The sequence below is a fragment of the Schistocerca americana genome, chromosome 8 (genome assembly GCF_021461395.2).
Source record: "Schistocerca americana isolate TAMUIC-IGC-003095 chromosome 8, iqSchAmer2.1, whole genome shotgun sequence".
In the NCBI taxonomy this organism is placed as follows: Eukaryota; Metazoa; Arthropoda; class Insecta; order Orthoptera; family Acrididae; genus Schistocerca; species Schistocerca americana.
In genome coordinates, this window is record NC_060126.1 from 385,616,745 (window position 1) to 385,644,176 (window position 27,432).

The 27,432-nt window shown below is 40.7% G+C and overlaps 2 protein-coding genes across 6 annotated transcripts in view; one reads left to right on the top strand and one right to left on the bottom strand.

The window, feature by feature from the left end:
* Nucleotides 1–27,432, bottom strand: part of LOC124545060 (cell cycle checkpoint protein RAD1-like) — a 59,760-nt gene that overhangs the window by 29,613 nt on the left and 2,715 nt on the right. For 3 of the 5 annotated variants that reach the window (XM_047123855.1, XM_047123857.1, XM_047123856.1), the window contains exons 3-7: nucleotides 19,983–20,042; nucleotides 19,815–19,873; nucleotides 19,487–19,585; nucleotides 19,271–19,407; nucleotides 7,906–8,140 (exon numbers count right to left, since the gene is read on the bottom strand). In XM_047123855.1, coding sequence (XP_046979811.1) covers nucleotides 7,906–8,140; nucleotides 19,271–19,407; nucleotides 19,487–19,585; nucleotides 19,815–19,873; nucleotides 19,983–19,998 — 546 coding nt within the window. In that variant the 5' untranslated portion in view covers nucleotides 19,999–20,042. The other 2 variants (XM_047123854.1, XM_047123858.1) reach the window with 2 other exon arrangements.
* Nucleotides 20,012–27,432, top strand: part of LOC124545059 (F-box/LRR-repeat protein 15-like) — a 73,929-nt gene continuing 66,508 nt past the window's right edge. The window contains exon 1 of the mRNA XM_047123852.1: nucleotides 20,012–20,135. Coding sequence (XP_046979808.1) covers nucleotides 20,129–20,135 — 7 coding nt within the window. The 5' untranslated portion in view covers nucleotides 20,012–20,128. The remainder of the gene's footprint in view (nucleotides 20,136–27,432) is intronic.

The window sequence follows — 27,432 nt, forward strand, 5'->3', positions numbered from 1 at the left end:
CAACAGCTACTTTGAACAAAGTTGCTGCCTCTTCAGTTCTACTACAAAGCTGCAGTTTATCTGCTATATGTAACTTAATATTTGCTTCATTACAATGGTATTTTCCAAAGAAAATATTTTTTTAACTGTAAAAATCAGTTCTATTTATAGTCTATCACTACTTGTCACAAAACTTTGCAACAAACATTCTAGCTTGCCATGTAGCTAACAGAACTTTTCATTCCCTGAATCTAAATATTCAAAATGGCTAATACTTGGCTTTCTAATTCCCGGCTTTACATGAGATACCAGCTTTCTGAATATCTTACCACCACATTACATAACTCTATTCTGAGCCTTGGACTGGGAGGCAAGATCTACATGAAAACTATTTTTCTGTCTTGTGACCGTGTATATCACAGTTCAGATGAATTTGATATTTGTCATCAGTCACAAAAACCGTAGAGTACATGTATCAAGAACTGAGAGTATGAATCCAAGATCCTTAAAAAGGCTTCTGCGAGATGTACAGTTTTCTACTTTACGTAATATTTTTATTGTTCACTTCTGCTGAATAACCACTTTATTTACTTTAGGTGCATCACCCCAGAAGATAATTCCGAAAGACAATGGGGACTGAAAATATGCTAAATAACCTAACATACACTCTTCCCTTTCAGTCAACACAATTAGAGATGCTTCTCAGAGTGCAACATGCTGAACTGAACTTCCTGACTAGTTAGTTTACCCACGCCTTGATTCAATTCTAACTTTTCATGTGGCTGGACCCCAAGGAATTTTACACATTGTGCTCCATTCAGAGCATAACTTTTAATGTCTACAGGGTGAGAAGCGATGACGACATTTGAAAATGATGAGAAAGATGATGAAATAGTTGAGGAAGATGATTGAAAGGTAATAAAATGTTTTATAAAGTTTATTAAAATATGACAAATTATTTCAAGAAACAGATACAGGATGAACAAATTGTTTTCATTTTTGATAATATCTTGCCAAAAAGCCCTGTTAAGACCATATAAATTTCTTTATTGGTAATTGTAATTCGCAAACAAAATCAACAACACATTTTTACAAGTAATGACATTCTACACTTCAGTATTGGAAAAAGATCTACAAAATATTTTTTGATTGCTGTTTCCTGAGGAATTTTAGAAAAAATGAAGTAATCATATTAGATTTTCTTTTCTCAACATTTTTCTGAATGGTTTTCACCTCCCTTTCTTGCACTCTTTCTCTTAAGTTCATGATTTATGGACACCCCACGCATACCCTGGGCCAATTTTTTTTTTAATTTTTTTTAAGTGCTTTCCTCAGTTTAGCTGAAATTTGAGAGGAGTTCTTCTTGTGCCCCTATCTATAATAATCTACATCAACATCCGTGCTTTGCAAGCGGCAATATTATATGCAGTGGAAGGGAATATAGTGTACCAGCCTCATTTTCCCCTATATGTGGATGGCACATGAGAAGAAAGACTGCTGGTATCCCTCTGTATGGGCCAAAGTTTCTTCAGTTTAGCATGAGGTAGGTTTCCTGACTCATTTTCGAACATCAGCTCTCACAATCTTATGAGCAACTTTGTACTACTTTGCAGTAATTAAGCCGAAGAATTGTGAACAGCTAAATTACTGAATTTTGTTTTGTTTACTATTTATATCAGACACAGACAAAATGAAAAACAAACACACACACACACACACACACACACACACACACACACACACGGCCACTGTAGACAAGCATTGGAGGACATGTGTGTGTTCTGTTTTATTTACATTGGATAACAGGCTTAGTCCAATAACTAGTAATACCTAGCAATCTTTTTACAATTTGCCTACCTCTCACTCAATGCGTAATTTACTATTCAGGTGCATGAACCACCTAGTGCGGCAGCTCACAAATCCCGATGGTATTCAATAGTCTGACTGACATATTTTAAAATTAAAGAGGTCCATTAAACAACAGGAATCATTAATCACAAGTTTCTGTTTGCATTGTACAAATAAAAGATACTTTGTATAATGTATGTGCTCACTTTATTACAAAACAGTCAGTCTTTGTTGAAAGTGTGCTCATCATATTTGATTTGGACAATTTTGTGGAGCCATTTGCAGTTATGAACTGGATGGCAATTTTAAGTAGGTTACTCCTGTAGCTAAGTCCAGTGCCTTAACCACTGCACCACCTCTCTCTCTCTCTCTCTCTCTCTCTCTCTCTATCTCTCACACACACACACACACACACACACACACACACACACCTTCTTAAAGATACTGACGAACACTGTAAGTGTTGTTTTCTCTTAAAATAAATAAGGGTAAAATTGAACTGAAGCAAGGATAATGGATGGATAACTTCTGGAATTAAGGTATCTTGTGTTAGGAAGAAACACATCTACTTAAATTAGAGCATAAGCTGTCCTTGATGGGACAATAAATGAATGAATGGTCACACAAAAGCCTCAACTGTATATCTTCCCATGTTTGAGGACCTAATCTGTTATTTAAGCAAGGAACAAAATAGTAAGTTTGGAGTCGGTGAAATGTTGTGAGAAGTAGGTTTCACTGGTTGCAAGCCCATGTGCTTAGGGAAGATGGTGTCTGACTTATGTCATAACCAATTTTGGGTTAACTATCACACACTTTTTAAAGTGAGTATTGTAATGAACCAGCTCCCTACTCTGCCTTCCTTTGAAATGTGAACAGATTTACTCAGCCAGTACACAGGGCATGATGTGTAGTTTGAAAGCCAAACCATGATAGATGATATTGTCACCCACAAGAAGATATACAAATTAATCTGTGGTACAGCCACAGGGGCACCCATAAATTTTCATATATGTAAAATACTACCGCAGGCGAAAATCATTCTAAATCACATACAATAGTCCTACAACCCAGTTTGATACTCAGTGAAATAAAAATTAATGCAACATTATTTCAGGGTGTTTACTTGTGATCTTCTGTGACTTATTGGGAGCATTTGACTGTGTCAAGTGTAATATTCCACTACAGGCAATAAATTTTTATGGAACACACTGGTGTCCTGAAAGTCATAGGATAGCAATATGCTCATATACAGATTTCAGTAGTAGTGCATACTTACACTATAAAAAGGCAGTGCATTTGTACTTAGGTGATTCATATGGAAAGGTTTACAATGCGATTTAGGCCACACAATGAGAATTAACAGACTTTGAACGCGGAATGGCAGTTAGAGCTAGACGCAGGGAACATTCCATTTTGGAAATCATTAGGGAAAATAATATTCTGAGATCTACAACATCAAGAATGTGCTGAGAATACTAAATTTCAAGCATTATCTCTCACCAAGGACAAAGCACAGGCTGACGGTCTTCACTTAATGACTGAGAGCAGCGGCATCTGTGTAGACTTGTCAGTGCTACCAGATGGCCAACACTGTGTGAAACAACTGCAGAAATCAAAGTGGGGCACATGATGAATGTATCCATATATCTTGGACTGTGGCAACACATGACCAAAACAAGTGTCTTTGCTAACAGTATGACATCGCCTGCAGCGTCTCCCTGGGCTCACGATCATATCGGTTGCATCCTAGATGACTGCAAAACCATGGCCTGATCAAATGATTTCAGTTGGTAAGACTTGATGGTAGGGTTCAAGTGTGGCGCACACCCCATGAAGCCGTGGACCCAAGCTGTCAACAAAGCACTGTGCAAGCTAGTAGTGGTTTCCATAACGGTGCGAGCTATGTTTACATGGAATATACGGGGTCCTCTGCTTCAAATGAACAAAAAATTGACTGGAAATAGTTATCTTCGGCTACTTGGAGACCATTTTCAGCCATTTGCGAAGGGATTTTTGTGAATGATAATGCAACATGTCACCGGGTCACAACTGTTCACAACTGGTTTGAAGAACATTCTGGACAATTTGAGTGAATGGTTTGGCCTACTCGATGCTTGACAGGAATCCCATCAAACAATAATGGGACATAATCAAGAGGTCTGTTTGTGCACAAAATACTGCATCAGCAACAGTTCTGCAATTATGGACAGTTATAGAGGCAGCATGGTTCAATATTTCTGCAGGGGACTTCCAATGACTCGTTGAGTCCATGCCAGGTTGAGTTGCTGCACCACACGCAGGCAAAAGCAGGTCCGACACAATATTAGGAGGTATCCCTTGGCTTTTGTCACCTCAGTGTATGTAGGTGAGCACATGCCTGGCTTACTCCTTATTTAAGAAACAGAAAGCTGACAGACACCCTAGGCTTTATTAGTAATATAAAGAAGGATGCCTCTTCATCTGGATGGTGAGAAATTACATACCCACAAGGCATGGTCTCTGTCTCACTACTGTTCTTGTTGTATGTTAATGCTCTACCGTTTTATTTCAATCAGGAGACAGAATCGGCCAATGAAGTTTTTGTGAAATTTACTGCTTGATTTTGCACAAATGGGCTAGTTTTAAACTTTGGAGAAACATGGCTCATCCAGTTTTGCACTGTCAAAAACATCCCACCTCCTATTAACTTAAAATATAAAGAAGATAGAATAGGTATAGTGGATAGCTCTAAGTTCTTATGTGAGCATATTGATCAAAACTTAAAAACTAGAAAAAAGATATAAAGTAGTGCCAAAATGTTAGGTTCGGCTACTTTTGACATACGAATCATTGGCAACTTTGGGATATAGAAGCCAGTAGGTGAAAATATTTTCATTCACTGATGTCTCATGGGGTCATATTTTGGGGTAACTCACCAATTAGGCAAAAAGCCTTCATTGCACAAAAGATAGTAATCAGAATTATCTGAGTGGTTCACACATTTACATCTTGTAGGCATCTCTTTAAGCAGCTGTGAGTATTATCTACAGCCACACAGTACATTTATTCACATATGAAATTTGTTATCAACTATCCATCTGAGTTTGAGAGTAACAGAGATATTCACAAATACAACACAGAGGGGAAAATGATCTGTATTACTCTTTACAGAATGTAGCTTTGGCACAGTCAGAATGCCCAACTCCTTAAACAGATGTCTACAAGATGATCGTGGATGAAGTACGCAGCTACAGAACTAGCTGAGAATCTACCACAGAAACAAAATGTCTGAGATATAGCAGAAGTGTCTTCCAGCGTAGAGCAAAAACGTTTCTCCATAGCCCAGTCTTATCTCAAACATGTAATGCATCACTAACTCGAGGCATTTTTTCAGAGAGACTGAAATATACTGTAGTCAAACACCTCTTTAAGAAATGTGATAGGAGATATGTCAGTAAGTGCCAACCTGTTTCACTGCTGACATCATTTTCCAACATCTTGAGAAGGTGATGTTTTCTAGGATAGTACCTCATTTGAGCAACAATAATACCTTCAGCAAAACCTAGTTTGGATTTCAGAAGAGTTTCTGTGCTAAGAATGGCATTTACATTATCACCCACCAAATTTTACAAACACCGAATAACAAAACAGTGCTTGTTGGTATTTTATGTGACCTGTCTAAGACATTTGACTGTGTGAATCACAATATTCTCCTAAATAAATTGAAGTTTCAAGGGATCGATGATACAGCAAACCAACGATTATGCCATATCCAACCAAAAGAACGCAGAAATCTGTACTCAGCAATTCAACCAATGTAGTATGGTGACATTATTCTAGCTGGGTAGAAATCACCTATGGGGTTCCCGAAGGCTCAATCTTAGGTCCACTACTGTTTCTCAAATACGTAAATGATTTTCCTCCTAATACACAACAAGCAGAATTAGTTATTTTTGCAGAAGACACTAGCATTGGAATCAATAGAAAAACAGAAGAAATGGTAAACAAAGTTCTAAAAAGTATCATTGACTGGTTTTCTGCAAATGGCCTCTCCCTCAATTTTAAAAAGACACAACATAGTCATTTCTCACATCTAAAGGGACTACACCAATGATAAATTGTATATGTGGTGATGAAATAATACACTGGGTGGAAACTTTGAAATTCTTAGGTGTCTATTTAGATAAGAAATGAAACTGGAAGAAGCAAATTCTGGTACTCCTAAAACAACTTGGCTTAGCCACATTTGCACTTAGAATCACTGCAAATTCAGGGGAGAGATAAATCAGTAACTTGACATATTTTTGTTCAGTAATGTCGTACAGAATAAGGTTCTGAGGGAATGAATTCATCTTGAAGAAAGAAAGAGTCTGCATTGTTCAAAAACACGCTGTATAAAAAAATGTGGTGCTCACCCATGTTCATCTTTCAGGCATCTGTTTAAAGTGCTGACATTCTGACTATTGCTTAACACTATATTTTTCCCTCATGAGGTTTGTTGTAAATAATCCACTGCAGTTCAAAAGGAACAATGATCTACATAATTGCAATACCACAAGGAAAATGACATTCATTACTTCGCATTTAGGTTGTCTTTAGCACAAAAAAGGGTTCACAACAATGCAACTAAAATTTTTGATCACTTACCCGATGATATAGAATGTCTAATAGACAGCAAAGTAAAATTTGAAAACAAAATTGAAAAATTTTCTTCTCGACAACTTCTACTCCATAGATGAACTGCCATTATTGTAATATTTAAAAGGTAATGGGTAGGAATTACTAATTCATATCTGTATAAAAGAAAACACCTTATAAATGTTCAGCATGTAGCCATATTTAGAAATCAATTTGCGATGTGAATGTACAATGACTCATTCCACATTATTATGATTTATCATGCAAAATGATCCATGTAACATGAAACTAACTAACAAACAACTGCTTATATATCACAGAAGAAGTATTGAATAAAAATAATTAGTTATTTTTACAGACCCCCCCCCCCCCCCCCACACCAGATGACTGGATGATAGGCAATACAAACTGCATATGAACACTACAGAGAGCCTACACTATGTTGCCACTCTAACAAAAGTGATCTATCACACAAAGACATTGAAACACGTGTGTGTTTTACTTTGTTAATATGTGCAATTCAACTTAATAACATTCATTGTAAATGTGATCTAAAGAACAATTAACAAACGCTTGTCCCTGTGAACTTTGAAGTCATACCCTGGGTTATGGTCTTTCAAAAAACCTCCCAAGTTGAATTCAGGCATTTTTTATTACAAAATAAACTGAGAGATATGCAACTTAAATACAAAAAAGGCTTCTTGGTAAAAAAAATTTACAGAATGACACCATAGTGACACAGTCCTTAAGAAATCATTACAGTAAGTCTATTGAAGCAGAAGCCTTCAAGACCTGTATGACTAAACTGCAGCATAATTAATGCTTATAAGGACCAGATTGTTTGGGCTTTTGTCTGCATAACGTTTCAAATACTAGACATATAACTGAAAACAAATGCAACATGAAAGAAAATATGCCACATCTGATTATAAATCCTCACTCTACTGCATTTATATTCTGCGACTTCATAAACATACATAAGAATGTGTTTTAAAGAGTTAAATAAAAACTAATTTGTATTGTGTTCATGTTAATAAGAACATCAGCTTATAGGACACCATGAGCATTCACATTAGATCACTATTTACATTCATCATCAGAATTTTTTAAGCAAGTAAATTTTAAGAAGTTGAAAGAAAAAAACCTCTAAACTCATTTAAATTATTATATTATCTTAATTATAAACTATATGTGTATGCCCATAATATGCTCTGTGTGTGTGTGTGTGTGTGTGTACTCGAGAAGGAGGTCTTTTGGTTGAATGGCTTAATGTATAACAGTCTTTTTACTGTGTCTGCCTGAAACTCAATATCTCCTCTATATGGCGAGTTCCACTCTATCCTTTTCGTAATATCGTCTTTATTTCAAACAGGAATATCCACTGCTTGATCAACACAGAAATTAATAAGAGGCATATGGTGTCTTAAAATGTGGTGGAAGTGAAATTCCATTTGTTATTACCTTTGTATCACCCGCATTGCCAGTTGTAGCAAGACGGAAGTAGGGAGGATCAGGTGACAATAAAAGTTCAACAAATTCACTAGTCGAGTCCAATTCAGTTAGAACATCTTTCATGTTATCAGCTCTAGCTATCACTTTGTTTAGTACATGTGCATTTTCAATATCAAAATCCAACATTTCTTCTGGTTCCTGGGTACGAATGCTACAATCTGTCACAACTCCATCCTCTTCTAATCTGAAAGTGGAAACTTCCACAGTAACTTGTTTTTTCTTATTTTTAACATTCATACAGATTTCTTTAACTTATAAATCAATGTTCAAGACATTATGATGAAATTGACAGTAAAATAATTAAATGCTGTACAACTGAACTTTGTGATGGATATTTTCATACTCATACTTTCACAGGGTTATTTTAAACACACTATTGTAAAGCCGCTTCACAAAAAAAAGAGCCAAAATGTTAGTAAAAAATTACTTACACATTCCATTTTTTCAAAACAGTTTGAAATTATGAACAACATACTTTGCAAATACCTAGTACAGGAAAACATGCATACAAGCAAACAGTTTGGATTTCAAAAAGGACTATCAACTGACAGTTTATATTAATAATCATGATGGGATTACATAGTTTCTTCCATAACACGAGTAACAAAATAAGACGGTTGCATTCCCTGGCTGAAAATAGGTATAAAGGCACTCAGTGTCTTCTTGTGTTATTGCACTGTTAGTACTTTTTCCAACCTCCATTCTTCCTAATTATCTAAACAAATTCTCTTCAGCATTGATTTTGTTAGATTTGTTGTTCTTGCAGTGAAATTATTGCCCACTCTTTGCATATTCCACTTTTCAGCTTACTTATGGATACGAATTGCCTTCCATTGTGATAAACACAATTTGCAAGTATTCCCCAGATGTTCTCCACAGGGTTCAAATCCAGACTATGTGCAGGCCAGGACAAGATATCTATAGCTTTATCTTCAAACCGCATTTTGGTTCTAGCGCACAGATGCATTATCTTGTTGAAATATTACACTATCGCCCCTCAGGTCCTCGTACATTCTAATCAGTTCTGTCTCTGGTACCTCACTGAAAATGTTAGAACTCATTCTAGTTTTCAGCCAAGCAGTGCTTGATTTATCTTTCATGCAGAAGGCTGCCCAAATCATTCATCAACTAAATGCCAGCTCATTCTCACCTGCTGCTGCTCTGTTCTCAGGCCCTGTCAATAATTCTGAAATCCATCCGGATCATCTAAATTAAACTACTTCTCATCACTGACACTACTTTATCACATTCTGACAAACTCTGTCATGCATGTCTGGCAGATACTGGCAATTGCACATCAGCAACAAGCTGAGAAGGATAATGATTTGCGGCCAGGGGTTGTCACAAGTTTCCCCGAGTGAAATTCTCTGATATTTCCCTGATTTCCAGACAAGTTTTAGCATTTTTCCCTGACAAATTTTGAGATCTCAAGGTAAATAAAGACATAAGTTGAAAAAAAAATGAAAGGACTTCTGTACTTCTCCTCTCCCCCCCCCCCCCCTTTCTGTTCTGTATTGATGTAGGACACAAAAACAACCAGGGTCATAATGTCAATCCCCAACAACAGAAGAGAAGATAGCTAAAAACAGGGACATGGAGAAAGGTCTATAAAATATGCACTAGAGAAATGGAGGACCAGACCTAAAAATTAAATGGCCTTCGCGGTACTGCTATGACGGATAAAAAGTAAAACGCAGTCGACAGCCCGTGCGTCATTCGCTAAAATGGCCAATAACTCAGACAGCAAACGCAAACAGGAACATAACTGGACAAAAAAAGGGCATTCCATCAGGAAATGGCAGAAGTTAGAAGTTGGGCGCATGGTGCACAAAGTGGGGGAGAGTGCCACTTAACAAATAGCGATGGCTAAAAAAGGAGTGCCCAATACGCAACTTAGTTAAAATGGCGGGGGCAAGAGGAGGTCATCCAAGCTGCTGGGAAAGGCTTAATAACCTGAAGTTTATTCCCATGAAGGGAGGACCAGTGGTGATGCCACAGCCACATCACCTCCTGACAGACGGCAACACAGAGATCATCAGAAGGAATGTAAGAACTAGTGGGTTGAGGTACAAGGACTGCAGCCTTGGCAACAGGGTCAGCAGCCTCGTTTCCCGTCAGACCGACATGACCAGGAATCCACATAAACATCACAGTGGCTCTATAGAATGAGCAAGCACAAGCTTTCCTGGACCCATTGCACTACGAGATGGACAGTGAACAGTGCACAGAGCCTTTGAAGGGTGCTGATAGTCCGAGCAGATGACACAATTGAAAAGCCTGTGTTCACCGGATGTACTCTGTAGCCTGATATTCTCCGAAGAGCTCTGCTGCAAATACTGAACAGTGTCCCAGAAGCTGATACCAAAAAATGTAGGCACCAATGATGAAGGCACACCTGACACCATGGTCAGTCCAAGAGCCATCAGTGAACACAAAGGTGTTATCACGAAATTCCACGAGAAGGTTGTGAATCTGAAGGCGATAGAGCAAGGCTGGTATAGTGTCCTTAGGAAGCGAATTAAGGCCAAGGTGAACGCAATCCGCAGCATACAGCCAAGGTGGTGAACAGTTCACATCCACCACAAAGTTGCAGGGAGCTTGAAGTTAACCTGCTGGATCAAGAGCCGAAAGTGAACCCAAGTAGGCAACAGAGAAGAGGGGCACACCCCATACTGGCACTTCCAGTACGTCATCGAAGAAGGAGGCATAGGATGGGTGGCCAAGGCAGACATATGGCATGCATACCTGCTGAGGAGAAAGTCACGGTGGTAGTTCAGCGGCTTATGCATATAGACTCTCAACCAGGCTAGTGTAAAAGGCGCCAGTGGACAAACGGATGCCATGATAGCGGATAGTATTGAGACGGTGTAAGAGGGACGGTCGTGCACATGCGTAAACAAAGCACCCAATAGTCCAGTTTCGAACAGGCAAGGGACTGTTACAAACAGTGGACAGTAGTTCGATCTGCACCCTGGGAAGTACCATTGAGGGACCATGTACAGCAGGCTGCCAGGTAAGACTTGTAGGAGGAGCAAGAGTGTTTCCCATCAAGCAGGAGCCCAAAGAATTTCATAGTTTCAAAGAACAGAAGGGCAACAGGCCCAAGATGTAAAACGTGGTGGGGGAAACCATTTACACTGTCAGAAATTCAATGACAGTTTTGTCAGTGTAAAAACGAAAGCTATTGTCAATGCACCAAGAGTAAAGGCGATCAATATACTGCTGAAGAGGCTGCTTAGTGAGACAGGTCTGTGGAGAACTGCAACAGGTGGCAAAATCGTGAACAAAATGGGAGCCGGAGATGCCCGGCGGGAGATAGGCCATTATAGGGTTAATGGTGATAGCAAAGAGGATGACACTCAGGACGGAACCCTGAGGCACACCATTTTCCTGGATAAAGGTGTCTGACAAAGCAGTACCCAAACGTACCTTGAAAACTCTGTCTTTTAAAAATTCCTCAAGGAAATGGGGCAGGTGACCACGGAAGCCCCACGTGTAGAGAGTATGGAGGATACCAGTCCTACAGCAAGTGCCTTAGGCTTTCTCCAAATTGAAAAACATGGCCACAGTCTGGGATTTCCACAAAAAACGAATCATGACATGGGTGGACAAAGGGACAATATGGTCAACTGGAGAATGGCGTGCTTGAAATCCGCACTGTGTAGTGGTTAGTAAATTGCGAGACTCTAGTCACTATACCGGCCGGGCATGGATCATACCAGCTTGCAAACACAGCTGGAGAGATGGAGTGGTAGCCAGAAGGAAGGTGTTTGTCCTTACCGGGCTTAGGTATGGGTGTGACAGTGGCTTCATGCCAGCATTTGGGAAAATTGCCCTCTGCCCAGATGAGGTTGTACATATTAAGCAGAAAGTGCTTGCCTGCAAGAGAAACATGCTGCAATATCTGAATGCGAACAGTGTCTGTCCCTGGGCCAGAGGATCTGGTTTTTTTTTTTCTTTTGGTTGGGTTTAAGGGCGCTCAACTGCTGAGGTCATTAGCGCCCAGTCACTGTTGTTAGAGCACATGGAATCTGTTAAAACTCAAGGGGATGGGGGCCACCAGAAGGACCTGACAAAGATGCAGATAAAATAAGTAAAAAGGTTAAATGTCTTTGGACAAGCCAGTTAAAGTTATAAAACGCAGAATACGAGCAGCTGCTCGAGCGTCATCAGCTAAAACATCCGGTAAAGTAGATGGCAGGGACAGGACAACACGAAATTGACTAAAACGGGGACACGACAATAAAACATGGCGCACTGTTAATGCCTGACCACAAGGGCACTGCGGGGCTGGGTCACCGGAGAGCAGGTAGCGGTGGCTAAACCGGCAATGCCCAATCCGCAACCTGGTCAGAAGGACCTCCTCGCGCCGAGATGGTCGGGAGGATGTTGTCCAAGCAGTTGGGAGCGGTTTTACTGCCCGGAGCTTGTTTCCTTGGAGGGATGACCAAGCATCCCACCACAACGACACAAGCCTCTTACATACATCCCCACGAACGTCAGATGACGGGACACAACGGGAGGCTGGCCGAGGCAGGAGGACTGCAGCCTTGGCTGCAGCATCCGCAGCCTCATTCCCAGGCACTCCTACATGTCCGGGAACCCACAGAAAGCTGACAGAACCACCATTATCAGCGAAAGAATGGAGGGACTGCTGTATCCGTTGAATCAAGGGATGGACCGGATAGGGAGCTCCAAGGCTCTGAAGAGCACTGAGTGAGTCAGAGCAGAGTACGTACGAGGAATGGCGGTGGCGGCGGGCATACTGAACGGCCTGATGGAGAGCAAAAAGCTCGGCCGTAAAGCTGGAACATTGGTCGAGGAGCCGGTATTTAAAGGTGGCGGCCCCGACGACAAAGGCACAGCCGACACCATCGTCAGTTTTGGAGCCATCGGTGTAAATAAAGGTGTGACCGGCAAGGCGAGCACAAAGTTCGACAAACCGTGAGCAATACACTGCAGCCGGAGTACCCTCCTTCGGGAGTGAGCTGAGGTCGAGATAAATATGAACCGGAGCCTGGAGCCAAGGTGGTGTCGGGCTCTCACCCTCTCTGAAGGTGGTACGGAGGGCAAAATCCAATTGTCGAAGCAGGCGACGGAAGCGGACTCCGGGGGGCAGCAGGGCAGAGACATACAACCCGTACTGACGGTCGAGAGAATCGGCGAAGAAGGACTTATAAGAGGGGTGGTCGGGCATAGACAACAGCCGGCAGGCATACCGACACAGCAGTACGTCGCGCCGGTAGGTCAATGGTAACTCTGCAGCTTCAGCATAAAGACTCTCGACAGGACTAGTGTAGAAGGCTCCGGTCGCAAGACGTAGGCACAGGGATGGTGGGCTGGACCTGAAGAAGGTCCTCACGCGCGGGGTCCGTTTTGGAACGCCGGACCTCGGAAGCTGGGGTCCGGAACGTTTCCCCGATGGACGCCTGAGAAGAGCGCCTCAGAATAAGAGAGCCGATCCAAAGTTTTGATTTCTTGTATCTTCTTCTCCTTCTGATAGGCGGGGCAGTTTGAGGATCTAGGCGAGTGGACGTCAGGACAATTAATGCACCGAGGTGGTGGGGTGCATGTATGTTCCTCACGAAGAGGACGTCCACAATCGCCACAAAGGGGCTCAGCCTCACACCGTGACGACATGTGCCCAAAGCGCAAACACCTAAAACAGCGCATAGGAGGCGGGACGTAAGGTCGCACGTCACACCGGTAGCACATCACCTTTACCTTCTCCGGGAGAACGTCCCCCTCGAAGGCGAGGATGAAGGCCCCGGTGTCGATGCGACGGTCTTTGGGGCCGCGCTGGACTCGCCGAACGAAATGCACGCCTCGCTGCTCCAGGTTGGCCCTGAGCTCCTCATCAGATTGTAGCAGGAGGTCACGATGAAAAATAACCCCCTGCGTCCTATTTAGTGCCAGATGTGGGACAATGGATACTGGGATGTCCCCTAGGCGGTCGCACGCCTGGAGCGCCACCGACTGTGTGGCGGAGGTGGTCTTGATAAGAACGGACCCTGAACGCATCTTGCTGAGAGCCTCGATTTCCCCGAAGATGTCCTCAATGTGCTGAACAAAGAACATGGGCTTGGAGGTGGCGAATGTCCCCCAATCGGTTCGAGAACAGACCAAATAGCGGGGGAAGTACTTCGCCCCAAGCCGGCGGGCCTGTCCCTCCTCCCATGGAGTGGCCAAGGGGGAAAGGGCAGGAGAACCAGGACTAGAAACGGTACCTTTTCTTTTGAAAGACTCAGCCGCAGAGCGACCTGATACGTGTTGACGTTTCATCTGCGAAACGTCCGCCCCGATACCACGCACTCCGACCAGGGGCTCTCCCCACGGGCGCCACCCAGCCGCAACAAGGGCCACCTGGCAGGATGACCATTGCCGGGAGTCCTGATGCCCCAAGGAGACGGGCATCTACTCCTTGGCCGACGTGGGGAGGGTGCAGCTCAGGTATCGGCAGTACGATCCCTGTGTTGTCAGGGGGCTACAGCCTAGAGGGTACATGACGACCCCACCACAACGGGCTGGCTACCGTGCTGGATTTCTGGTGCCATGGAAAGTCCATCATGATCGCTGGGGCAGATGGAGATGCACTATGGGCGTAACTTGGACAACCCATCAGGCGTTTAGGCCCAATTTGAGGAATAGTGGGTATGGTTACAACGCCGGTGCAATGCTGAGTGCCAAGGTCTTAGTGCACTTAGGACCAGTGGTACACCACGTAAGGTGTCCTTCCCCAAAAGGCTCGTACTTCTGTAGAATTTTGAAAAATGGAGGTCAAACCCCAAGGGGGACCATCACATGGAAGGCCGAAACGGTGGAAACTCCTTTTAGTCGCCTCGTACGACAGGCAGGAATACCTCGGGCCTATTCTTACCCCGGACCCGCAGGGGGTAGAGGATCTGGATGAAATGATTGCATGATCTAGCTACCTCATAGTAAAGGTGGCATTGTAACACTCATGATTCTGAGATGAGAAGGGTATTGCATGAGCTGCCTCCAATCGTTTCCAATGGAGGAAGAGAGGGGGATAGTTAGAGGAGCTCAAAATTTCCGCAAAATGGTGGCCAAAGGTGTTGGTGATAGCAATAGGGTTGACGATGGCATCGTCTGCTACTGTCAGGCTGAAAACTGGGGAATAGATCTAGGTCCCAGAAAGCCGTCGGCTAGCTTTTTATGTTATCCTGAAGACTGCGATGACACTGGTCACGTATCTGTTTATAATGGAAGCAGTTTGCCATCATAGGATGATGGTTACAAATGTGGAGAGCACGTCTCCACGCGCGAATCGCATCGCGGCACGCCTCAGTCCACCAAGGGACGGGGAAACAGCCTGTTAAAGAGGAAGGACAAGGAACGGAACACTCTGCGGCGAAAAGGATTATGTTTGTAAGATATTCTACCTGGTCATCACAACTGGGGAAATGGTGTCCGTCAAAGGCCACCAGGGAGGAGTAAAGCCTCCAGTCGGCCTTAGTAAGCTGCGATTTGAGTGTACACTAAGGTGAGGTAGGAGTCAGTAAACAGATAGCATATGGGAAATGGTCACTCGAGCAGATGACAGAAAGAACAGACCACTCAAGATAATGAGCAAGATGAGAAGTGCAGAAGGGTAGGTCCAAATGGGAATAGGTGCACGACGAGTCTGATAGGAATGTGGGTGCTCCTTTGTTAACGCACAAAAGATTAAGTTGATTATGAAGGTCAGCCAAGAGCGCACCTCTCCGAAAGGTTCTGGGAGAACCACAAATGGGACGGTGTGCATTAAAGTCACCAAGCAGCAGAAATGGTTGAGGTAGCTGCCCAACAAGCTGGAGGAAGACAACCCTGGTGTCATCGAATGACAGAGGGATGAAAATGGTACAAAGGAAAAAGGTCAAGTGAGGAAAGGAAAAGACGAACTGCGACAGCTTGAGGATGGGTAGTAAGGGAGATGGGTTGACTATGAACATCATCCCGTATGAGCAGCTTGGCTCCCTCATGAGATGGAATGCCAAACTTGGGAGGAACATGAAAACAGACCAGCATGAAATGCAAAAGCTCAAAGCAGTCACACGGATGTGATTCTGTTTCCTGAAGGCAGAGTACATTTGTCAAGAAAATCTGTAAACTCTTTGGAACATTGTTAGCACCACAGAATGGATTAGTAGTAGGCATGCATCAGATGTGATGGGACGTGTTTTTACTTTTGACAATGACAATGGAATTTTTGGTTTTGTTGAAGTAGAAATTGTAAAGACGGTGTGAGATAGGAAAAAGTGAGAGAATAAAAATTACAGAAACTGAAATTACTGCCCAGGCAATACTTCAGCATTATGTACGTCAATTGGAACCATGAGAACATATAATACCAAAAATTTCAGCATTAAAAATCAGCCCCTAGACATGAAGAACAGGAGCCAACTACGAGAAAAGAAGATACATAAAAAATTTATTGTAAATCTTATTCCTCTGGAAGCTTATTGAAAGAGTTAATTATGAAGTCAGTGACAAACAACAAATGATATGAGGGAGGGGTAGATTACAGCCTGTACCAGGAGATGCATGGAAACCCTACCTGTCGATCCGGGGCTGGGAATTATGTGTTACCCAATCACCTGTTACGGGTCAGATGCATGGGCTGGCCTTCAGGAGCGCACAGGGAGGAAGAAGAAAAAAGAGAAGCCTCAAACGTCGAAGCGGAGGAAGGACAGTAGTTGAACGAAGAAAGGAAAAAGGAATGAAAAACAGTGATGAGACTGTTCTTATGTCAGCTAAGTGCAAAACACTCCCAAAAACACCTCAGATACGTTCCCCAAGGGAATGGAAAAAGAACAGCAAGACGATAGACATTCAGCAAGGGAACTGCAAAGGCTGGGCCCCTGGGTAGATTTCTCCCCCGTGTGAGCATAAATCTTAAGTCCTAACATTAACATCTTTTGTAATCAGCAGTTTTTAGAAGGAGAAAGCAAGACAAATGATGTATGTGTTCCATTAAGACCACTGTTGTTATATTATTTCAATAAAACAAAACTAATTTGTGACAAAAATATGGATTTCCTTGGAGTTGCAATACAGATTTAAAATGCCTTCATTGATTTCAGAAATAACCTTAGAAAAAAGTAGGCCTCTAGAAAGAAATGTATTAGGCAGGGAAGAATTGTGTAAACCAACACTGTGGATGACCACCAATAAAATGTTTGTTATACAATGTTCGTTATTATCAGTTATTAGTCACTGTGTTATGTCTATTATTTTACAGGTATTGTGTGATTTTTCTTCGAGAAATATGTGAATACATAGCATACAAACTGCTAGCGACTACCGTAATTTTCTTCTTCTTATTGTCCATACTTTCTAATATATAAATGATTTACAAAGTGCCAAAATGTACTAGAATAAATTAATTGTCTATAAAACGTTGCACTGTACTTGCGGTGAGACGGTCGCAATTCATGAAATCCAACACCCGTGGCCTCTGACCTGTTGAGGAGCACCGCAGTCCTGAGTCCTTGGATTAACCATAAAAATCCACTGCAATATGCCACACACAAATTGACCTAGACTGCAGGCAGATCGGTGAGACTAGATCTGATGGGCACGACTTACATATTAGTGGGAAGTAATGGGCTTCAGATCGGCAGGCTCAATCTGTTAGAGACACAGAAATGGCATGCAGTTTTGGCCCATTGTTGAAGTCCACTTGTGTATGAGTTATTCACATGTCACATCATGTTGATGAAATGAGATCAACGAGATTTTTCCAGTGCTCTTTTTGCCCCCAATTTCTCCGATATTTCCCTGACACACTTGAAATTCCCTGATATTCTCCAATTTCCAGAACTTGTGGCCACCCTGGTGGCCCTTGCTTTGTGCCAAAGTAAACATTTCAATAAGTAGAAAATTTTCTGTTTTACCCATATTATCCGTTTTGTCCATATTGTGTGCCCAGTCTAATGAAATTATCAACCACTGTAGCTGAACAGTTCTACTTCTTAGAGATTTGATGATTAGAGTGTCCCATTTCCTTGTACAGGCCAATTTTTGCTTTTTTACCACTATGTGGCACCATCATAATTGTGGTTTATGTATACCACACGCACTGTCATTAATGGTGTCTGTTCCACATCTGCAGTAAAGGCACGTATATACACACTAACACTGCACAGAGTCGACTGCCTTTATACCGTCCGCAACCATATGGATTGTTGGCGTATTGTTGTACACTGTACTACTGACATTGAATGAGATACCACTTGACTGGATTTGTCAGTATACTGGATCTCATATCATTGCATCCAATGGATAATGTTAATTTTCCTTCAAATATCCATGCCTTTATACTATTTTCCACAACTGTGGTTAAAATAATAGCTACAGTTACAATATAATGAAGTAGTAGACACAATACATTCATGGCTTTTATGTTACGGGAATGCAAAAAGCAAAATGTATCAGGCCCATGCCAATCAGATAAGAGCAGCCACAGTACTTCTTAAAGAACTCCAAAACCTACAGAAGTAGGTTCCTCCAACATGATCTACCAGAAGCAGAAGGCATTAAGATCCTGGGATCAAAACTTTAATGGGAATCTCCAGCAAGAATCAATGAAAGTGCCTTAGTTTAGTGATTTTTCAGTACAAATGATAAATGCTACAGGTGATTTAGAAATGAAGAAACATGTTAATTCTGCATATTTCCACTCATTTATCAGTTATGGAATAATTTTTGGGTGGAACTCAATTTACAGGGTCAGTATTTTCAGAATAAGGAACAGCACTATGAGAATTATATCTGGTGTTAATTCTATACCGTTCCACAGAATCCCCATCAATAAACATAAGTGTTTATTCATTAATATCTTTTTCCATTGCCAATATTTCTCAGAGTGATATGCATGGATACAACACTCGGACCTAAATAATTTTTACAAAGACTAAAGGGGATTAACATTATCCCAAATGAGAACACATATTTAATACATGTAATGTAGATACTGTAGGCCAGAGGTGCTCAAGATTGAATTAAACAACTTACTCTTGAGCGCCTATTTCTGCTTCTTTAAAAAGTATCTCCATAGAAACTCTTAAATTAAATGTTTTAGGTTATTTTATTATTAGAAGTTTCACTTTTATATACAGGTAACAGTTTTTCATGATGTTTGAACATTTCAATGTACTGCAATTAAATTAAATAAAATGTAAATTTATAACTTCTTTAATAGTCCAGAGAACGTTATTTATGAGATACAAGTTATACAACCAATGCTTTCTATCCATAGGGGCCTCTCAATATGACTAATGTAATGTAATCCCATATTGTAAACAGTACTTACAGAAGGGTCAGAGGGAATCCGTATTTCCTATACGACATCTTCAAAGCTGTATTATGACTTCCAAATATATTAAGGCATTCAATTAGGATTGCTAGATTGATTTTCAATACGACTTGTTCTTCCGTCAATGTATATTCCTGGAGTTAATGATTAGGTCTTGTAGTGAGCTTAGGAAAGATGTACACCACGAAACATTTCATACAAACAGATACATACCTCGAATACTTCTGCCTGTATAAATGCGCTCAACTGTACACACTTGCTATCCTCGACACTAACTTTGAGTCCTCTGTCAGTCATAAATATTATTGCATGCTGCAAACAAATCAAAATCTTAATTCACGTAACATATCAAATAACAGTCCAAGGAAAGTAATGGTATTTCCTGTTTCGAATTGTCTTCCAAAATTTTACACAGCTACATCATTTTCCGTAAACTGGTTTTCAAATCCACCAATGAGAAGTCGAATTATAGCAGTTTTTCTCAGGTATACAACAATGTTTTCGTTCGTATGTGTCCTACCAAACTATTAAATTCACTTACATCTTTGAAATGGATGGCTCTCAGTAGCATTACGAGATTCTTCACGCTGTCTAGACGGGCTGTGAAAACAAAATCTTCGTCAATTTCACCCTGCTGACTCTGCAAAGCCATTGTTATTTTTGCCACTCTGTTTTCATTTATACATCATCCCGCCACAATTCTACTCACTTGTTGATACTTCCATTCCCTGCCACTAGAGGCGCCTGAGTGTCAGTCAGCTGTCAAGATCTGTTGAAAAGCGGGACAAATATTTACATATTTAGCTATTTACTGTATACAGTGTGTGGTGGATTGTCTAATCTGGTGTGGAGGCAATGAGATGTAAGTTGAAAAGTAACCACTAAATCTCATATATTTGTAGTACATGAGTGAAAATGAAAAGCCGTATATATCTACAACGAGATGAAATAGAAAGCCTACAAATATGTGCAAATGCTGGAGGACGGTTGTCAGGTATTCTTATGTGCAAAGTAGTTGGTGAAGGATATATGAATGCCGATGAAGTCAGTGCAGTTATACTAAAAGAAAAGTTCCAGAAGATGAAAGTTGTTTACCATTCTTGTTTTATTTCCTCTTTTTGTTCTTTTGCATTCAGTTAGTATTTCAACTGGACGAAGCTATATTTACAAGGCTGCGTTTGGCAGCCAAGTGTAATCCAGCTCTTGAATATATGACGTACAATGTATTAAACAAATTACAATAAGAAAACCACCATAAGTGACAAGTCGATCAGTACACTATAGTCTCACTGGTTTACGTTTTCAATTTAATAGTAACAGATAGCTCATACCAAAATACACCAGCCCGTGGTTGCTCAGTTGGTAGGCTACCAGCACTGATAGTAAGTTCTCTAGGCATGAGCTAATTGCACTGTCATTACTTACCACGAGTGTTAATTTCACCGTGCACATACTGCAGTATCAACATTGAAGTCTTGAACAAACGAGCAAGCTGTGGCTTGCCAATTCATCACCATATGCTCTCTGACAGATATTAGCACATTCAGGTGTGCATGGCAACCTCTGTGGACCTTGGAGAAGTATGAGAGAGAGTGGTAGACGAATGTTTTAGTCAGGTCTTAATTTGTCAGGAAGCTCCTGAGTACAAATACCTGGGATAAACAAGAGTGTTTGATACCACCTGATGGCTTTGACCTATGATGTCATATCAAGCCCTGAGATGCTACAAATATGATTTCAACTTGGCAACCAAGGACATTAGAAGTTGCCATGGTGAGAAAATACAAACCAGAAATATAGTATCTTATAAAATATTGAAGCTTACAGGACAACTGCTAGAAATTGGGTGCTTTGCATGGGGAGAAACTAAAATCTAAAATACCAACTGCAGAATGAAAATAATACAAAATTAATTACAAAAAGGAGGGAAAAACACTAAACAGGTAAAAACTAGCTATAACTAGAATAAAATCACTTTGAATAAAGTTCAGTAAAATCTTTTCGGTTTACAAGCTGCATCACTTTCTGAAACATCTCTTGACCCATACAGCTCAGCTTGAAAGACTGATACCAGAACAAAAATCCTAAAACTGGTAGCTCTACAAAAAACCAAAAGGCAAGAAAGATACACGCAGCAAAAAAATCACGAAAACGTACGAAGGGCTGTAGCAGCAGTACGAATTAACCTGTATAGCACACTTTGAATGACAGACCCCAATAACAAAAACCTAAAACTGATGAAAGGTGATACTGATGACACGGGTTGACCTACATAGCTCAAAGCAAGACAGAAATACATAGCGAAAAATCATGGAAATTAGCGAAAGGACATATCTACAGCATCAGCACAGCTTAAAACCCACTGGTTCTGTTAAGCAGAGGCCAAATCTTACACAGATGAAAGAACCTCCAACAACACCAAAAACCAAACTAACCATACACAAAATTCCCCATGAATGAGAGGTTGAGAATCATAAATATGTAATGCAGAAAAATAAAGAACGAACAGTGGACAATACAATTCACCAAACAACTTAAAATCACAGAAACAATATGAACACATGCCTCAGTTTACATAAAACACTACCATATCTGAAAGAACTTCTTCCCAAACCTCCCTCTCATCACAATAAAGAAGGAATAAACAATCCCACCCCACCTCACTGATAATAATAATAAATAATAATAATAAAACTTCTCCACCAACAGGACTTATGAAGATGAGCCTGAAGATGAGCCTATAAAACAGAAAACTGTCTTTTATTTCAATCAACAACAGATTTGAACGCCACCCAATAGCCTTCAAAAGTATTACCACAGGGCCCAGTATTATAGTCCTTAAATGCAGTATTATGGTTAAAAACAAGGTGTTCATATACCCTACTGCCGAATCCCTCATATAAAGGGAACCTGTCTGATGCGATAGTAAATCCATCTGACATGATATTAAACCCTTGTGACATGACAGTTCCCCCCCCCCCCCCTCCTACTGTTAGATTTTCCTCTATTAAAGAAATCAACACATGCATATTACAATTACCAACAATGCCCCCCCCCCCAAAAAAAAATAAATAAATAAAATCATCACCATCCCCACCACAAGTATCTGCCCCAAAAAACCCAACGACTTTATGCCCCCTACTGCTCTTCCTCTTATCAAAGCAGTACTCATCTAGGCCTACTTCTAATATCACTCCTGCCCCCCTAACGATCCCCTATACTTAATAAATTCTCAACACATTAGTTTCATGCAAGGCATATTTCACTCACACATGGTACATTGACATTAAAACAAAATAAAGACTTAGCTGCAACCTTCCAAACAATGTTCTGCACCTGATGAACCACCACAAATTATCATGGTGACCTGCCACATGTAGCTGTTGGAAGAACATTGACACAGTACATTTGTCAATCTCATATTATCGCCACACATGTGACAATCACAGCATTCACCAATAATACTTAACATTTGGAAAAATTTAATAGTTGATTCAACATCACCTAGCTCACCCAACAATATCTGACTATTGAGATTTATTTTGGAATCGTGTTGGAGAAAATAACAAAGCACAATCACTAATCAAACAGATTATACGCAATACAAGAAACAAGGGAATATACCATAGAGTCAACATGTGTTTGTCAGATAACTATAAGAGGGAACACAACATTCAATCATTAAAAGAAATTGCCATAATGAACAAAAATTTCATTTCCAAGAACAAAATTGGTTCACTTTCAAACCAAAATAAACGTAAATTGTACATATTGTTCACATTTCACATAAATTGCAATCAAAGCTTTCCCAGTTACTGAGATAACCGTAGATAACATTAAATCTCAGGGCACGTGCAAGTTTTACATTGTAAACAAATGAATCACACGTGAGTCACAGCTCTAAGCAGACGAGCAGCATCCAATACTTGAATTGACAACATTCAGTTCCTAATTGGTTTGAGCAATATTCTAGGATGGGTTGCACGAGAGTTTTGCAGACAATCTTCTTTTTAGACATACTTGAGTTTTCTAATATCCTGCATTATTTTGCCAGTATCCTATCGATGAAATAATGTCTGACACATGGCTTACCTATGACTGGCCCTAAGTGATCATCCCAATTCATATCCCCACAAATTGTTGCCTCCTGGTATTTGTATGAGTTGATAAACTCCAATGTGACTCATTGATACCGCAGTAACAGAATACAATTTTCCTGCCTTTTGTGAAGTGGACAATATTACATTTCTGAACATTTAAAATCCTTGCACAGAGTTGTAATCTTATCAAGATCTGAATGGTTATTTGTGCAACTTTTAAGATAGAAATTCACTATAGATAAATGCATTATCTGCAAAAAGTCCTGTGTTGCTATTAAGATTATCTACCAGGTCATTGATACACACTATGAACAATGATCCAGAACACTTTCTTGTGGCAAACCTTACGTTAATTCTACTTCTTTTGATGACTCTCCATCCATGATAATCTGCTGCATCCTACCTGCCAAGAAATTCTTAATCAGGGTATGAATTTTGTTTGAAACCCATATTAATCAAATTTTTGGTAATGATCATTGGTGTCGTGCCAAGTCAAATACTTTTCAGAAATCAAGAATCACGGCATCCAACTGATTGCTTTGATCTTTTGCTATCAGAATATCATATGAGAATTTGGTTTTCACAGGACCAAGGTTTTTGGATTCCATGCCGGTCAGCATGGAGGAGATCGTTCTGTTCACAGTTCCTCATTATATTTGAGCTCAGAATATTTTCTATGATTCTACAACAACAGCTGCTCATCAGTGAAATAGAGTGGCAGGTTTGTGGATCATATCTATATCTACATCGTACTCTGCAAGCCACCTAATGGTGTACGGCAGAGGGTACTTCTGGTACCACTATCTGATCCTTCCAGCCCTGTTCCACTCATGAATAGTGCACGGGGAGGATGATTGTCGGTAAGCCTCTGTATTGGCTCTAATTTGCGAGAAGTATGTGGGGGGAAGTTATATGTTGCCTGACTCCTCCTGAAAAGTGCTGTCCCAAAATTTCAGTAGTTAAACTCTCCATGGTACACAGTGCCTCTCTTGTTAACGGCTGCCAGTGGAGTTTGTGTAGCATCTCCGAAATGCTCTCTCGCTAGCTAAATGACCCCGTGACAAAATACGCCACTCTTCTTTGGATCTTCTCTGTGTCCTCTATCTGTCGTACCTGATAGATGAACAATACTCAAGAATCGGGTGAACAAGTACTTCCCCCCCCCTCCCCCCCCAAGAACCATGGACCTTGCCATTGGTGGGGAGGCTTGCGTGCCTCAGCGATAAGATAGCCGTACCGTAGGTGCAACCACAACGGAGGGGTATCTGATCTGCTGAGAGGCCAGACAAACGTGTGGTTCCTGAAGAGGGGCAGCAGCCTTTTCAGTAGTTGCAGGGGCAACAGTCTGGATGATTGACTGACCTGGCCTTGTTACACTAACCAAAACAGCCTTGCTGTGCTGGTACTGCGAATGGCTGAAAGCAAGGGGAAACTATGGGCGTAATTTTTCACGAGGGCATGCAGCTTTACTGTATGAATAAATGATTATAGAGTCCTCTTGGGCAAAATATTCCGGAGGTAAAATAGTCCCCCATTCGGATCCCATTAAGTTGGGTGATGCTGAGGGAATTAGATTAGGAAATGAGACACTTAAAGTAGTAAAGGAGTTTTGCTATTTGGGGAGCAAAATAACTGATGATGGTCGAAGTAGAGAGGATATAAAATGTAGGCTGGCAATAGCAAGGAAAGCGTTTCTGAAGAAGAGAAATTTGTTAACATCGGGTATTGATTTAAGTGTCAGGAAGTCATTTCTGAAAGTATTTGTATGGAGTGTAGCCATGTATGGAAGTGAAACATGGACGATAACTAAGTTTGGACAAGAAGAGAATAGAATCTTTTGAAATGTGGTGCTACAGAAGAATGCTGAAGATTAGATGGGTAGATCATATAACTAATGAGGAGGTATTGAATAGAATTGGGGAGAAGAGAAGTTTGTGGCACAACTTAACTAGAAGAAGGGATAGGTTGGTAGGGAATATTCTGAGGCATCAAGGGATCACCAATTTAGTATTGGAGGGCAGCGTGGAGGGTAAAAATCATAGAGGGAGACCAAGAGATGAATACGCTAAACAGATTCAGAAGGATGTAGGTTGCAGTAGGTACTGGAAGATGAAGAAGCTTGCACAGGATAGAGTAGCATGGAGAGCTGCATCAAACCAGTCTCAGGACTGAAGACCACAACAACAACAACAACAAGATTCTTCCGATGAATCTGAGTCTGGTGTCTGCTTTTCCCACTATCTGTTTTATGTAGTCATTCCACTTAAGATCACGCTGCATAGTTATGCCTAGATATTTTACGGCAGACTCTGTCTCCAACTGTTTGTCGTGAATAGTGTAGCTGTACAATAGAGGATTTCTCTTCCTATGTATGTGCAGTATGTTACATTTATTTATGTTCAGGGTCAACTACCAGAACCTGCACCATTCATCAATTCTCTGCAGGTCATTCTGCAAATTCTTACAGTCTTCTGGCATTGCTTCTTTAGTATAGACAACTGCATCATCTGCAAATAGCCTTAAAGAGCACCCAACGCTTCCTACTGGATCATTTATATATATTGTTAACAGCAATGGTCCTATCACACTTTCCTGTGGTAGTCTGGATATTACCTTTACATCAGTCAATTTTGTTCTCTTAAGAGCAACATTTTGAGTTCTATCTGCAAGAAAGTCATGAATCGAATCGCAAGTCTGCTCCAATGCTACATAAGCTTGTCTTTTTTTCATTAAACAACAATGCAGGATGGTGTCAAATGCCTTACTAAATCAAGGAACACGGCATCAACCTGAGCACCGTTGTCCACTGTACTGTGGATCTCATGGAGGAACATAGCGAGCTGAGTTTCGCAGGATCTCTGTTTGTAGAATCCATGTTAATTCTTATAGAGGAGATGTTTATTTTCCAAAATTGTCATAATTCTTGAGCATAAAACATGTTCCATAATTCTACAACCGATTGATGGCAACGATATAGATCTATAATTGTGTGGATATGTCTCATGGCCTTTCTTAAAAATGGGAATGACCTGCACTTTTTTCCAGTCGTGAAGTACCTTTCGTTGTTCAAGCGATCTACGATAAATTACTGCTAGAAAGAGAGCAAGTTCTTTTGCATAATCTTTATAGAATCTTATAGGTATCTCATCTGGTCCTGACACCTTTTCATTACTAAGCTATTATAGCTGCTTTTCAATAGTGCATTCGGTTATCTCAGTATCTGCAGTTTCGAAGTTCGTATGACGATTGAAAGGAGGGACAGTGCTACGATCCTCTGCAGTGAAACAACTTCGGAAGACCAAATCTATTATCTTCCATTTTGGTGCCGGTGTGGTCACTGAGAGAATGAATAGATGAGTTTGACCCACTTACTGATTTTACATACAGCCAAAATCTCTTAAGTTTTTTACTCAGGTCAGTTGACAATGTCTTACTTTCAAAATCATTGAACACATCTCTCATTGCTACCCTTTGTGTAGACAGGAGTGACTGTGCTTTCCTCTAAGCAATTTAACCACATTTTTTTGTCTATACTATATTATGGTTAAAATGGGAGTTAATTAGGGTGCAAACTCTGTGTAGAATCTGATGGGCATTCAGTCTACGCCTGATGTCTTATTAAATTTCACCAATTTTAGCTGCTTCTCAACATCACTAACACTAATACCTACATCATTACTTGTTATGTGATTAATACTCTAGTACATGCCTTATGTAAGTTTTACCATAATACCCTCTTTTTTTACCAAGCTCACTCAAACTCTGTTGCTGATTTCTAACAAAATCAAAATTATACTAGTATAATTACCACTAAATTCTCAGTGAGGATTAAAGCTGCAGATAGAGATTATACTTGAAATGACAATGAACAGCAATTCTTCAGTTTTTCCTGACGTATTTGTTGACCAAACAGTGTTAGATGTACTGCCAATTCATAGTGTCCAACAGACACAATATTTTGGTTATCAGACATGCTGTCATCATAAAGTGTGCTGAAAAACTGAGCTCCTTGGAGCACACAGCTAATGTATTTCTGCTCCACCCAATACCAGTTGACCT